This window comes from Aquarana catesbeiana, linkage group LG07 (assembly GCF_042186555.1).
Source record: "Aquarana catesbeiana isolate 2022-GZ linkage group LG07, ASM4218655v1, whole genome shotgun sequence".
Lineage (NCBI taxonomy): Eukaryota > Metazoa > Chordata > Amphibia > Anura > Ranidae > Aquarana > Aquarana catesbeiana.
Window position 1 is genome coordinate 58,470,890 of NC_133330.1, and position 15,000 is coordinate 58,485,889.

A 15,000-nucleotide genomic window follows, 5' to 3' on the forward strand; every position below is an offset into this window, starting at 1 on the left:
AGAAGCAGCAGACTGATGGGTATATCTCTGTCTCTCACCCTGCCCTCTCCTTCTATCAGCATGTACCTTGACTGGTTTATTGTGCTGCTTTTCCCAGCCTCAGTCGAAGCTCTACTGTACAGGGACTACAAAAGGCTTATACCAAGTCTAATTCAGGCACTTACTCTGCTTACATTAAGAACCACTTGCCAACTAGCCGCCGCAGTTGTACTGCGGCAGAATGGCTACGGCTGGGCGAAACAACGTTATGTAACGTCACTTCGCCCTGTGGCCACTAGGGGCGCGCAAGCAGCCCCCCTGCTCGCCCACGGAGCCGATGCGAGTGCCCGGCGGTCACGATCACCGCCGGGCTCCCGCGATCGATCGGGGCACACGGAGAGCCGGGATCTGTGTGTGTAAACACACAGTTTCCGGTTCTCTGAGGGGAGAAGTGACAGATCGTCTGTTCATACAGAGTATGAACAGTGATCTATCTCTTCCCCTACACAGTCCCCTCCCCCCTTCAGTTAGAACACACACTAGGGAACACATTAATTGCCCCCTAGTGTTAACCCCCTTCACTGCCAGTGGCATTTTTACAGTAATCAATGCATTTTTATAGCACTGATCGCTGTAAAAATGCCAATGGTCCCAAAAATGTGTCAAAATTGTCCGACGTGTCCGCCATAATGTCGCAGTCCTGATAACAAATCTCAGCTTGTCGCCATTACTAGTAAAACATAAATTAATAATAAAAATGCCATAAAACTATCCTCTATTTTGTAGACGCTATAACTTTTGCGTAAACCAATCAATATACGCTTATTGCAATTTTTTTTTTTACCAAAAATATGTAGAAGAATACATATCGGCCTAAGCTGAGAAAAAAAATCTTTTTTTATATATATTTTTGGGGGATATTTATCATAGCAAAAAGTAAAAAATATTGCGTTTTTTTTTTTCAAAATTGTCTTTTTTTGTTTAGAACGCAAAAAATAAAGACCGCAGAGGTGATCAAATACCACCAAAAGAAAGCTCTATTTGTGGGGAAAAAAGGACGTCAATTTTGTTTGGGTACAACATCGCACGACCGCGTAATTGTCAGTTAAAGCGACGCAGTGCTGAATCGCAAAAAGTGCTCTGGTCAGGAAGGGGGTAAAAAGCGGTTAAAAAATAAATGTGCTTATGCTATTATTGAATACAGAGCTTAGTTTGTCTCCTTTATCTTCACCTAGAGTTCAGCTTTAAGTGAGAAAAGGAATTAAATTTGCAAAAAAGAATTTTGTTTGTGACTTCAAATCATTTTAATGGCAAGTCAGCAAGAGAAGAGCTGAGTAGGATGCGATCACATACTAATTAATGCTAGTAAAATGAGATGATAATAAATTAGATTTGTGTCAGTGGAAAATTAATGATGGGATAATAGGGAGCTCTAATTGATTATTACCTAAACGGGTAGTTGGCATTCAACCCAGTGGTTGGCATTCAACCTAAATTTGCATAACATGTTATATTTCAAAAATCCAGTGTGCCTCCAAAAATGTGTTAAATGATAAAAGTGTTCACTTTTTTTGCAAATGTCAAAAGTTCCATAAAGTAAAGCCCTTGAAATCATTTATTTAATAATTCACATTTGTACACAACTCCAGATTGTTGGATATATGAAATTAGCTAAATTTAAGGCTAAATCTGCAAGGGGGATTTTTAGTAGTTTGTGCTATTAATATGGTTAACGATTAGACTCTAATGCCCTGTACACACGGTCGGACATTGATCGGACATTCTGACAACAAAATCCTAGGATTTTTTCCCACGGATGTTGGCTCGAACTTGTCTTGCATACACACGGTCACACAAAGTTGTCGGAAAATCCGATCATTCTGAACGCGGTGACGTAAAACACGTACATCGGGACTATAAACGGGGCAGTAGCCAATAGCTTTCGTTTCTTAATTTATTCTGAGCATGCGTGGCACTTTGTGTGTCGAATTTGTGTACACACGATCGAATTTCCGACAACGGATTTTGTTGTCGGAAAATTTTATAGCAAGCTCTCAAACTTTGTGTGTTGGAAATTCCTATGGAAAATGTGTGATGGAGCCCACACACGGTCGGAATTTCCGACAACAAGGTCCTATCACACATTTTCCATCGGAAAATCCTATCGTGTGTACGGGGCATTATAGTAGCAACTGATTGCTAAACAGGTAGAACAAATGCCTCCATATCGGGTAAGTTACACAGGTAGCACATGCTTGCACAATGCCCCAATATGTGTGGCTGGTCGATAGTACATTCTTCTAGTAAAACTTACACCATAGAAGTATTTTTTAATCTAATTAATGATCAATTACCACTCTTAGCAATTCATCACTAGTGATTTTAATAGAAGGAATTAGCTACTAAAAATTGCGTTAAAAAATTACCCTGAAGGATTCAGTCTATCTAGATTTGGGGGTGAATTATCATTCAACTCTTCTTTTGTCTCTTGTAGAATCCAGTGTTAAGATAGTAATCCCAGCTATGCTACGCCTCATTAGGCAATCTTAAATCCTCTAATCTTAAGGTACACCTATCCTTAAAATAAGACCCCTTCTATCCTGCCTAGAGATGTAAAATTACCAGAAATTTTGAAGCTCAGAAAAAAAAACCCGTTTTTTTTTCAGTTTTTTTGGGGAAGAAGCTGAAATTTCCGCAAAAATTGAAAAAAATGCTACATTAGCACTTTTTTGTCTTTTTAAGATTGAAAGTCATTCTGTTACTTTAGGAACATAAAATATGACTATGGACAATTTGACTTGGCATAAAATTATCACAACTAGCATATTAAAAATATAGTGTAGCCAAACAATTATCACAAACAGAATTTACTTTTTTATAATATTTATTTGTAACAAAGGGAGCAACAATCTCCTGAACTGCTTACTAGTTTATGTGGAACAGCCAAAAAGCCTCCACAAAACAATTTTCAAAACCAAAAGTAAAAATTTTTCATATTTCCACTCCACAGTATTAAATAAAAATAAAAATGCCATTCTCATAAAAAGAATTGAAGATGGGGGAAGTGTTAAGAAGAGAATGGGACTAAGTTTCAATGGACATGTAATCAATATCATTTTCTGAGCTGAAATTGTCAGTATCCGTCTCTGCTTCTGCAGCTACTCTTTTTTGTCCGTCATCACAATTAGGAACTTCTATAAACTTAAGGTGAACACCCTGTCTTTAAATATTTTATTCATCATGTTAAAATAAAATATTCCACAATTTTTTTTTTTTTTTTTCAATTTTTTCCAATTTTTTGGAAAAAAACAAAAAAGCCTTCAGGAAAAAAACTGGAAAAAAACGTTTTTTTCTTCCGAATTGTTCCGTTTTTTTTCCGGGCCTTCACATCTCTAATCCTGCCCACCTTGCTTTTTAAAGCAGACCTCCAGACTTTAGATGGGCTGATATCATCATAACTCTGTGTGTCCTATGCAAGAAGGCAAGATGGTAGTGCCTTTTCAGGGTGGCCACCATTCGCTAGAATTTGGTCCTTCAAACTATGGCCCATGGGCCATATTTTGCCCTCTACAAGAATTTATCTGGCCTGCATCTAGAATCAGTGGCATATTTTTATTGTGCACTGATTGAGAATTAAGGCCAGCAGAAGCAGCATACCATCTCCACTTCAATCCCAAAACCCGCACCCAAAACTCTGTAAGAGGGGCTCGGATGGGGACACTGATGGGGACCCTGATGTAAGAGGCACTATCATGCGGACCCTGATGTAAGAAGAGACTCTCATGGGGACCCTGATGTAAGGTGGGGGTCAGATAAAAAGGGGAACTCTGATGGGGACCCTGAAGTAAGGTGGGCTTCTAATGGCAACCCTGATGTAAGGGGAAACTCTAATGTAGACCCTGATTTTTTTTTTTTGGCCTGTGAATATTTGTAAAGTATACAGTGTGGCCCTCATACTGAAAAGTTTGGAGACCCCTGTTGAAGAATGACTTGCAATTTTTTTAAATGTACATTTTGTAGAAATTGTTCCTGTGCTAAAATAATTTGTTTCCTTTGTGTAGGGTTTGGCTTCTCTATGAACCTTCAACCCTCAGTTATCGTTGTGGGGAAGTACTTTGACAAAAGACGACCGATGGCTAATGGCTTGGCAATGGCTGGAAGTCCTGTTATTCTATCAACCCTTGCTCCACTGAATCAGTTTCTTTTTGACAAGTATGGATGGAGAGGCAGCTTCTTCATCCTGGGAGCCCTGATTCTGAACTGCTGTGTGGCGGGTGCACTCTTCCGTCCCATTGGACCAATGGCTACTAATAACAAAAAGGAGAAAGACCCAGAAAAAGTTAACAAAGATCCAACTGAGCAAGGAAAAACAGCAGATTCAGAAAAGGAGAAAGAAGGTTGTCTAACCCGGTTTAACAGAAGTCTGGACTTGACTCTCTTTAAGCACCGGGGTTTCTTGATCTACCTCATTGGAAACGTCCTAATGTTCATTGCCTTTTATGCCCCCATTGTGTTTCTTGCTCCATATGGAAAACATTGTGGTATTGATGAATATTCAGCTGCCTTTCTCTTGTCCGTACTTGCCATGGTTGATATGTTTGCCAGGCCGTTAACTGGAATAATAGCCAACACCAAATGGATAAGGCCAAGAATCCAGTACTTCTTCAGCTTTTCTGTGATATTTAATGGTGTGTGTCATCTTCTGTGCCCTCTGGCTACTTCCTACGCGGGCCTTGTCACGTACTCTGTGTTCTTTGGCTTGGGATTTGGCATGGTATGCGCCTTGCTCTTTGAAACCCTTATGGATCTAGTCGGACCCAAGCGATTTTCAAGTGCTGTTGGACTGGTCACAATTGTAGAGTGTGTTCCTCTTCTACTAGGACCACCGATTGGAGGTAATTTGCAAAGCTTGCACCCAAAAATACTGCAATAATGATGATATACTGTATATAATAATAATGTATATAACCATATGAATTAAATATAGAAAAAATAAAATGGTACTTTCCTGGTGCCATCCAAAAGCAACAACACAAAGTATTTAATAAAATTAAAACTTATTACAATTATGGTTAAAATCTCATTATGAAATATTGTACACCAACATAGTTTTATGATGAAGGAATGACCCATAGCATATAATAGAAGCCTCTGATGACTTCTCTGTCTAGGTAGTCAGTTTGTCATTCTGTATGCTATACAATATTCCTTCTTAAATTAACTTTTTCCTATGAACTTAAGTATGAACCAAGTTGAGTTTCGCTAAAGAGTTTCATCGGGAGTATAGAAAAATAAGTGTCCAAAAAAAGTTTTGTATGTATGTTCCACATGAGTCAGACATTTAGTTCTTGCGATATGAATCAAGCCAAAGGGGAGAACTATGCTGACGCCAGCACAAGCTAATATTTCACTGGCATGCCCCCTAATGATACCCTCCAGTACTGCTCACACACTTTATTTGATTTTTATTATGTTAAGGGATAAGGGACCATTGACTACCCATTAAGGTACCCATATGCAAAATATATAAGCAGATAAATAATGGGAAACAGGACTCAACATTAGTGAGCACCAGGCCTGGTAATGCCAACCATATGCCATGGATTTTTTTTTTTTATCAATTTATCTCTGGCCAGTTGTAGAGCAGAGCAGCCTTCTTCTGAAACTTATACATCCCATCTATAATGCTTGGCTCTCATAATAGTACTTGCTCACAGGAACATGTTATTTCCTGTACATTTACTATTAGTACAGAAAGTTTTAGGTGCAGGCACCGACCACTTCTGAAAACTGCACATATAGCATACCTCCCAACTGTCCCTGATTTCGAGGGACTGTCCCTGATTTGGAGCAATGTCCCTCTGTCCCCCTTTCCCCCTCATTTGTCCCTCATTTTGGTCAGATCCATATAGGTGTATATAAAATGCACTTTTTATCTTTCAGAAAGTTTTTCCAAGTGCTAAACCTTTCATCCAATTTCTAAATTGTTGCATTTGTACATTTAAAAAAACAATATAAAGGAATAGTAGTGGTAAAAAAAAGTCTTCGTGGATTTAATTAACCTTTTTTTTGGTTTATTCTCCTTTAAGGGGGTGTGGCAGGAGGCGTATCCTATGCCTACATACGTTTGTTAGTAGGTGTCCCTCATTCCCATCTCAAAATGTTGGGAGGTATGATATAGTTCTAAAAGGATATAAAAAAATCCATACCAGGGAGCCATATTCGTTTAGCACTGATTATAAGAAACATATAAATCTAGTCTTAGGAAGGTGATCCGCCCTAAGGACTTACACAATTTTTTTTATTTAGTCCATAAAGCAGCAGTATGAAGCACAAAGCCTTTGGTGTGACACTGTTTTGAGCCATAACAGCTCTTTATCAAGCCTGGAGTTTACTTTTACCTTTAACTTTGTACTGTTGATTTATGGATTAAATAAACAAGCATTGAAAGGTATTTACTGCTGTATTTTACTGAGTTTTACACTGTATTTTACTGAGTTTTACTCATGTTATAATGTTAGTGACTCTATGGAGTCTATTTATAAAAATTTGCTGACACAAATAATCACCATAATTTGTGTAATATGTTTACTTCCTATTATCATCAGCTCCATCTAGTGGATTGAAGGAGTGCAACTAATACACAGATGGTATTATTGTTATAAATGTCACACTTCTGTGACTATAGAGCCATGTTGGTCAATTATCCTTGCTCTATTTAAACATACTCTGTATTTTATGAAATATATTTTTTGTAATAAAATTATTAATTTTATTTAGGACTGTTATTTCCAGTTTTCATACGGTACCATCAAAGTCCATTCTAGCCTCCTCCCTATATATTCTTTCTCTAGCTCCATCTAGTGGCCGTAATGCAGTATTTGCCCCATTGAGGTAGTTCAGGAAAAAAAATGCATCATGGCCACTAAATGGATCTGACAATCATAGGAACTAAATATATTACAAACAATACAGCAATTATTTTTGACAGATGTGTGAATGCATGAGATATATGCACAGCATTTTTTTTTTATAAATAGACCCCAATGACTACTAATGAGCAGAGAGCTAAAAAAACAGGCAGTTATGTGCAATATAAAGGAAGATAATGCCTTAAAAAAATAATTATTCTGAATATCAATTTTATTCCCTTGCAGGTGCCATTATAGATATCCTAGGAGATTTTAAGTATATGTTTTTTGAGTGCGGAGCCATTATTGTGTTTTCTGGTGTCTTTCTGTTGGTCGGCAACTTCTACAACTATCGAATGCTCAGGAAGGAGGCTAAGGCAGAAAAAAATGAAGAGAAGAAAGAGTTGGAAATGAAGGAAAATGTTGGACAGAAAAAAGCTGACTACAACCAAGTCGCCACTGAAGACAAGCCAAAAAACAGCAGTGAAATCCCAACCACGATATGCGAAGCAGAGAAATCAGATGAAGCCAATGGATCAGGCCACATGGGTTAGAAGAACTTTAGAAAATCCACTCTATAGGCTTGATGTGCCTGTGTGACTTATAGGGCTGTATCTGGCAGCCTGTTTTGTACTGTAATGTAAGCCCCACCCCAATGTGTGACGTCATCGAGCGGGCGTGGCCAGAAGCAATGACTCCATATTAAGTACAGAGTTAAGCAAAATTAAATATGTCAAATACTGAATCAGGTTTATTAAATAAGGTTCTACAAAGAGAGATTACATTTTGCAATGAAAAGTACCTTCAGTTTTAATCAGCTACATCCCAGTTACATCAAAACAAGTTGTTTTCTTTACAAAGCAGCCACAGCCTAAGTAGAAAAGCCTGTCTCCTGTCAGCATGCTGGAAAGAAGGAGCCTTTGCTCTCTATGTGGGAGCAGTGGTCTCTCTGCTGTATTCCAACAACCCTTCCCATGCTGAGATAAGGCTAGGGCTCTCCAATCTGCAGGGAGCATGTGCTTTGCTGAATGCAGAGCAATAGTGACTCAGCAGAGGGCACGTCATATTTCTGCTGAGAGACCGCTGCTTCAACACATATAGCAAGTGTCCTTCTCTGCACCATGCTAGCAGGAAATTGCATTTTCTTCTCAGACTGTGGCTGTGTGTTCAAAAAAAATAACTGTATTGCACTGCACACATTTTGTTTTGATACATTTAATTGATTTAAACTGAAACAAGGTCTTTAATTGTGCTACAGTCTAATTAGTAACCAAAAAGACTCTGGTTACTCTGGATTACTTAAGCTTGCACTTTGTTATTTGCCTCACTGAACAAGCCAGTATGTCTCTGTTGGGTGAAGTCTTACCACTGGTGGAAGAATCAGAAAATTCTAAAAAAAAAAAAATGAAAAGGGAGTTATATCTCCAGAACAGAACCAGGTAGGAATAGGAAAAACATTTGCTAAAATCATTGTGAACTATGTAATAGAAAAGGTGACTATGTATAATGTAAAATATTTTAAACACATATGTTAAATATTCAATACATGATTTTAATTTATTTAGGAGTTGTCATTTTTTTGATCATCAATATATTTTCATTTTAAAAACACAGTGCTCAACACAACTTATTAAAGAATCTGGATGGAAAAGAAAAGAGAGACCCTTTTTATGGTCATGTTGTAGCACACCGAGATGGATTTCCATAGGGGATTCAGGGGCGTTTAAAACAAGATTTAAAGGGAAAAATAATATTTACTCATATTTACTACCTTATAGCTGGTTAAATATTCCATGTAAACTATTCCTTGACCATTTCTCCTTGACATCATGGTACTGTCACTTGCCCATGTGACTGCTGACAATAGATAAAGGAGACGGGTTGTCCTTTACGAGATACAAGAAAAAAACTGCACACGTGAATTAAGTTAATTATTGTGAATTAGTAGCACCACTGACGTGAGATATTATCACATAAACAAGTAAATAAAAAATTGTGTTGCGCTAGATAAATCAGCCCGTATGTTTACAATATGGCACCAATGTGATGCCTTCACAGCAATCTTATATGTGCAAAAGTTATTGTGTATCGACGTCAAATTTGGTTCCTCCACCTTGTGAATAGACCACCACCAAAGGTTAAGATGTACCTTTACCAAAAAGTATTGACCACCTATTACGGGGGTCAAAAAGGGCTCATATGTCTCATCTACTCTATCCACAGTCACTCCTCAGTGTTGGGTAGACGAGGGTGATCATCCAGCTATCATATGGAGAAGATAACCCTCTTGCCTCCAACCATAGTGCTCAGTGGAATATGCCAGCAAAGAGATAAGATGCCAGATAGTATAAAATCCTTTTAAGTTGGGCTTTATTGCAAGTAATGCACTTGACATGCCATTACATTTAAAAACAAATGTATCTTCCGCAGCATAAACGATCGTTAGCTCAATCCAGAAACTGATAACAGGAAATTATGCCTTTACGCCTTGGGCACACAGAAAGTGGGTTGGGTGACACCGGGCATCGCTCAACCTGGAAAAGGATCATAGAGTGGTGAGTCTGTAAGGGAGATGAATATTATAGTGAGAGCTGCATTTCTTATTTAAAAAAAAAAGCTGAACATGGTGTTTTAACATTAAAAAATAAAATAAAATTGATTTGGCGTTTTTAATACTTTGGTGTTTTTGATTTAAAGCCCAACTCTAGGAAATGTGAAAAATCTCCCTTGTAGTGGGGCTGCTCCATACTTCAAGGATTTACTTCTCATTTATTCTAGGGGAGAGTAAAAGCTATTTTACTTACCGTATTTATCGGCGTATAACACGCACTGGCGTATAACACGCACCCCAAGTTTAGGAGGGAGTTTTAAGGAAAAAAAACTTTTAGGAGGGAAGTTGAAGGGAAAAAAAACTTAAATTTAAATGCCCATCATTGCAGCCTTCTCAGTGCAACCTTACCCCAGTGCAGCCTTGTCAGTGCAGCCTTGTCAGTGCAGCCTTGTCAGTGCTGCCTTGTTAGTGCAGCCTTGTTAGTGCAGCCTTGTCAGTGCAGCCTTCCCCAGTGCAGCCTTGTTAGTGCAGCCTTGTTAGTGCAGCCTTGTTAGTGCAGCCTTGTTAGTGCAGCCTTGTTAGTGCAGCCTTCCCCAGTGCAGCCTTGTTAGTGCAGCCTTCCCCAGTGCAGCCTTCCCCAGTGCAGCCTTCCCCAGTGCAGCCTTCCTCAGTGCAGCCTTGTCAGTGCAGCCTTGCCCCAGTGCAGCCTTGCCCCAGTGCAGCCTTCCCCAGTGCAGCTTTGCCCCAGTGCAGCCTTGCCCGAGTGATCCCCTGCCATCCTGGGCTTCAAAATCGCCGACCGCGATTGGAAAATGGTGCCGCCGGCGCCGAAATACACAGAGCCAGTCCTCGGCGGCTCTCGTTCACTTTCGGCTCCACTCGTAGTCCCGCCCGGGATGGGCGTGACTGTGAGCGGAGTTATCCGAACCTAGCCGAGTACACTCGGCTAGGTTCGGGCGGCGTCGAGTGAAGCCGAAAGTGGCCGAGAAGTGTATTTCGGCGCCGGCGGCGCCATTTTCAAATTGCGGTCGGCGATTTTTTAGATCTGTCAGCTCAGGATCGCAGGGGATCGGCGTATTACACGCACCCGCGATTTTCCCCTGATTTTAAGGGGAAAAAAGTGCGTGTTATATGCCGATAAATACGGTATCTGATTCTCCGGTCCCCCAGCAGATGGCACTCCTCCCATGCTTCCACAATGGAGTGTGCCTTGGCGCCATTAGTCTTGATGACATTAGGACCTTAGACTGCTGGAGCTTGGGGGAGAAGGTGCTGCAGGGGCCAATCTAACAATGCAGAGGAGTGGAGGATCAGGTAAGTAAACCTGCTTTTTCATGCCTCCTAGACAGTGTTAATTTTGACAGCAAATTTCGATTTAGTTTTAGTCTTTGTCTTAGGACTAAAATAGCATTTTAGTTTTAGTCCCATTTTAGTCTTCTGCAATTGTTTTAGCTTTAGTCGTATTTAGTCGACTAAATCTCCAGTACATTTTAATCGACTAAAACTCATTTTAGTCGTCTAAAATCTAGTGGGTGTAAATAAATTGTAATGCATTAGTTAAATATTTCTCTACAATTTCCAAACTCATTATATACTGCTGGAGTGAAAAATCTAATGTTACAGTTTATGGTATTGAGGTATGAACATGCACTACAGACCAGTATCAACTTTGAAGTCAAATTTCAATTTAGTTTTAGTCTTATGCCCCGTACACACGGTCGGACTTTGTTCGGACATTCCGACAACAAAATCCTAGGATTTTTTCCGACGGATGTTGGCTCAAACTTCTTGCATACACACGGTCACACAAAGATGTCGGAAAATCCGATCATTCTGAACGCGGTGACATAAAACACGTACGTCGGGACTATAAACGGGGCAGTGGCCAATAGCTTTCATCTCTTTATTTATTCTGAGCATGCGTGGCACTTTGTCCGTCGGATTTGTGTACACACGATCGGAATTTCCGACAACGGATTTTGTTGTCAGAAAATTTTATATCCTGCTCTCAAACTTTGTGTGTCGGAAAATCCGATGGAAAATGTCCGATGGAGCCCACACACGGTCGGAATTTCCGACAACACGCTCCGATCAGACATTTTACATCGGAAAATCCGACCGTGTGTACGGGGCATTAGTCTTTTGACTAAAATGCCATTTTCGTTTTAGTCGTATTTTAGTCATCTCAGTTGTTTTAGCCGTATTTTAGTCGACTAAAATGTTTTAGTCAACTAAATTAACACTGCTCCTAGAGACTTAAATGAGCAGTTAATCCTTTGCAGTACAGGAGCAGCCCCACTGCCAGAGAGATTTTTTGAGTTGCCCAGAGTTGGGCTTTAAAGTGGAAGGAAAGGCTTTTCTATAGTTCAACCCAAAACAATGATGAACTAAAATATTAGTACATCTGTATTTTTTTTTAAATGCTTTATTTTTACCCTTTTTTAATTATTATTATTTTTTAAATTAAATAGTCCACCTGCCACGTGGCCTTAAAGCTTTAAACTTTTTTTTTCCCAGTTTGGCTGCTGGACGTGTCCACCTCCTCCCTATTTTTGTCATAACTGGAAATGTTATTACTATGGCAGCAATCCGCCGCTCCTCCAAGCCTGTAGCAGAATGGGGGTGGGGCTATTTCGATCTCTGCTGGATTTATTACACAGACCAACAACGGTTTAAGGAAGTGCCTATGAGCTGCCACAATCAGCTAAACAGACAGATTGTTGTTAGTAAAGAACAGGAGAATGCTGATTGTCTAGCTTAGACTACTGTTTTTAATCTAGACAATCAGCAATTTTAGAAAATGCATAATATAAAAGTTAAAGTTATTTGGCATACTAATCATAGGCAAATTTTGATAAATTTTTTCCTAGAATTGCACTTTAAGAAACCTGCAGGTGATAACAACCTACGAGTGTTCATCCAAAATTATTAATCTCTTCTAGGTTCAGGTGTCATTCCATTCTTCCCCTTTCAGTGTTCATTGCAGTAATTTATCATTTAATAACTAGTTTGTAGAGATCACTCTATATACAGTACATGTTGGACCAAATATTTTACTAGAAGAAGTAACCGTGAACCACTGACCTCAGCCAAAAGCAATTTTTATTATTTATGGTAATTTGCATAAAGAGAAAAGTGAGAATGACTCTCTGTTCACAAATTCTGTACTCAGCAATAAACATGTTATTTACAATTGCAGCAAATTTACATTATTTTAGTTGAGTAGGTGACACCATAATAAAGACAGTCACTTAGATGGAAGGGTCACAGATGGGGGTCCGCATTTTGACTCTGTATTCCCAAAGACCCCAGCCGCTTAGCATCTTTAGGTGACGGCCTATATAAGAGCAGTGTGTACAGCAAGCTTTTGCAAAGCATTTGTAAAGACACCCCTACTGATAGTTTGGCTTTAATGGACAGAATATCACTTCAAGGGCTTGTTCAAACCTTGGCCTTAGGTGATCATTGTAAGGCTTCATCCACATGTGCACCCGGGGGGGGGGGGGGACACACTCCCTCCTGAACATTAACATACAGCTGCTCACAGCTGTGTTTCATGGTCGTGGCAAATTTTAAACAGCATGTCAAGAATATAATTATGTATGTGCCATACCTGTATGAACCCTGTGGAAGCTGCTAATCACCGTAGTATGTCCTGCTACTCTAGTGATCTTCACTTTCTTCTGGGTCCTGTGGTGAGCGGCTGCCCTGAAGTATTGTAAACACAGGAAGTTGGCCACTCAGTACAGGAGCCATTCAGAGAACGCTTTGCATTCTCTCAATGCATGCAAAACATTCTCTGGATGAGGCGGAGGGTTGGGACAGGGACATCACAATCTCCACCTTGTCCAAGCAGAGAACACTTTGCATTAATTGAAAAAGTGCAAAGCATTCTCGCCTGTACTAAGCGGTCAACCTTCTGTGCAGCGGGACAGTTGTTTAGATGGGATGTGGAAGCTCATGGAGATCACTAGACAAGCAGTGCCACCTACAGTGATTTTCAGTTTTCACGGGATGCTACAGGTATGGTATATGGACCAATGTAACAATGTAAAAATATCCAATACCTGGGACTCATCTTTAAGTTTTCAGATGTGATGTGCAGTGTGCAGGAAATCATGAAGTTCAGACAATACAAGGAGAGAGGCCATGGGTGGTCAACCTGTGTCCAGCTGTTGCAGAACTTCAAGTATCAATATGCCTCTACCTTTAGGAGTAATGCTTGTAACTGTCAACAGCTTGCAATGCCTCCTGGGACTTGTAGAGCCTCAACAGCTGGAGGGCCAAAGGTTGAGCAGCCACATTTTAGGCTATCCATAGATTAACCAAAATTCAGCCAGTTCAGCAGGGACGCTGCTTCTGGACAAAAGTTGCTCTAAGATTTACTTTGTTCGAACAGGCTGTTGATAAAGTTTCATCTGATCAGCAGCTTCAACAATTTGATTGTAGCGCTGATCGGTTTATTTTGACAGCAAAGGAGTCCTCACTGTCAAAATACAATAACACAGCAGGGAGGATTCCTCTATTCACTATCTATGGCCAGCCTTATTCTTTATAATGTATAATTTATACTGGTTTCCCTCCAAACAGTACAAAAGTGCAAAATCTACCTCTTTGTTGTGTATATGTTGTAAGCAAATAAAGCTGTAAAATAAAAGATGAATTGCTCAGCAGGAGACTATTTACATTTTCATTACTAAAGTTACATTTTATGTTGCTATCCCTTGGCTTGAGACATTCTAAAGCAGTAACTAATGGAACGGAAATATTTATTTCTTGCTATTAGGTGAAGGATAATGTCATCAGTGAACTGTTTCTCCAGAAAACATATGTGAATACCAAAGGCACTTAGTGAGTGGTAGAATGAAGAGCGGAATTCTATATTATGTAGGAATTTTACTTTTAATTATCAAAAGGGCTGAAGATGGGAATGGCCATGGAAGTTGGGTCCTTTCAGTAACAAGTCTCCATGAATACATTCCTAAAATGGTACAATATACAATTTACATTCCTTTTATAATTAGAAAGCAGTCCTTGACTTTGCCTAGGCTGAGATGATGTAATCAGTCTGCTACAGGCACTTGGATTTAAATGATTGTGTTATCTCTGAGCCAGCATCTTAATCTAGGAAGTAGATTTTGGCCTTGTATAATAGCTGAGCAAAGATGGCACCATCCTTTTGGAGAGAAAAGCAGATGAAGGCCTTTTCAGGAGCTGTACTGTGAGAATTAAAAATATCTGTTACAGGAAAATGGCAACCGCTTGCACTTGGGACGCCAAAATGAAACCTAGTAATGTAGGATGGCTTCATTTCTGCTCTCCACCTGCAGGAGAAGTCCCTCCGATGCATTTTACCCCCTAGTAGGCTTATGCCCTGTACACACGATAGGATTTTCCGACGGAAAATGTGTGATAGGACCTTGTTGTCGGAAATTCCGACCGTGTGTGGGCTCCATCACACATTTTCCATCGGATTTTCCGACACACAAAGTTTGAGAGCTTGCTATAAAGTTTTCCAACAACAAAATCTGTTGTCGGAAATTCCGATCATGTGTACAC

General features: G+C 39.7%; 1 protein-coding gene across 2 annotated transcripts in view; it reads left to right on the forward strand.

Annotated features, from left to right (window-relative positions):
* Positions 1 to 14,114, forward strand: part of LOC141103045 (monocarboxylate transporter 2-like) — a 112,959-nt gene extending 98,845 nt beyond the window's left edge. For both annotated transcript variants that reach the window (XM_073592201.1, XM_073592202.1), the window contains 2 exons: positions 4,041 to 4,874; positions 7,137 to 14,114. In XM_073592201.1, the coding sequence (XP_073448302.1) occupies positions 4,041 to 4,874; positions 7,137 to 7,444 (1,142 nt within the window). In that variant the 3' untranslated portion in view covers positions 7,445 to 14,114. The remainder of the gene's footprint in view (positions 1 to 4,040; positions 4,875 to 7,136) is intronic.
* Positions 14,115 to 15,000: the final 886 nt, after the last annotated feature.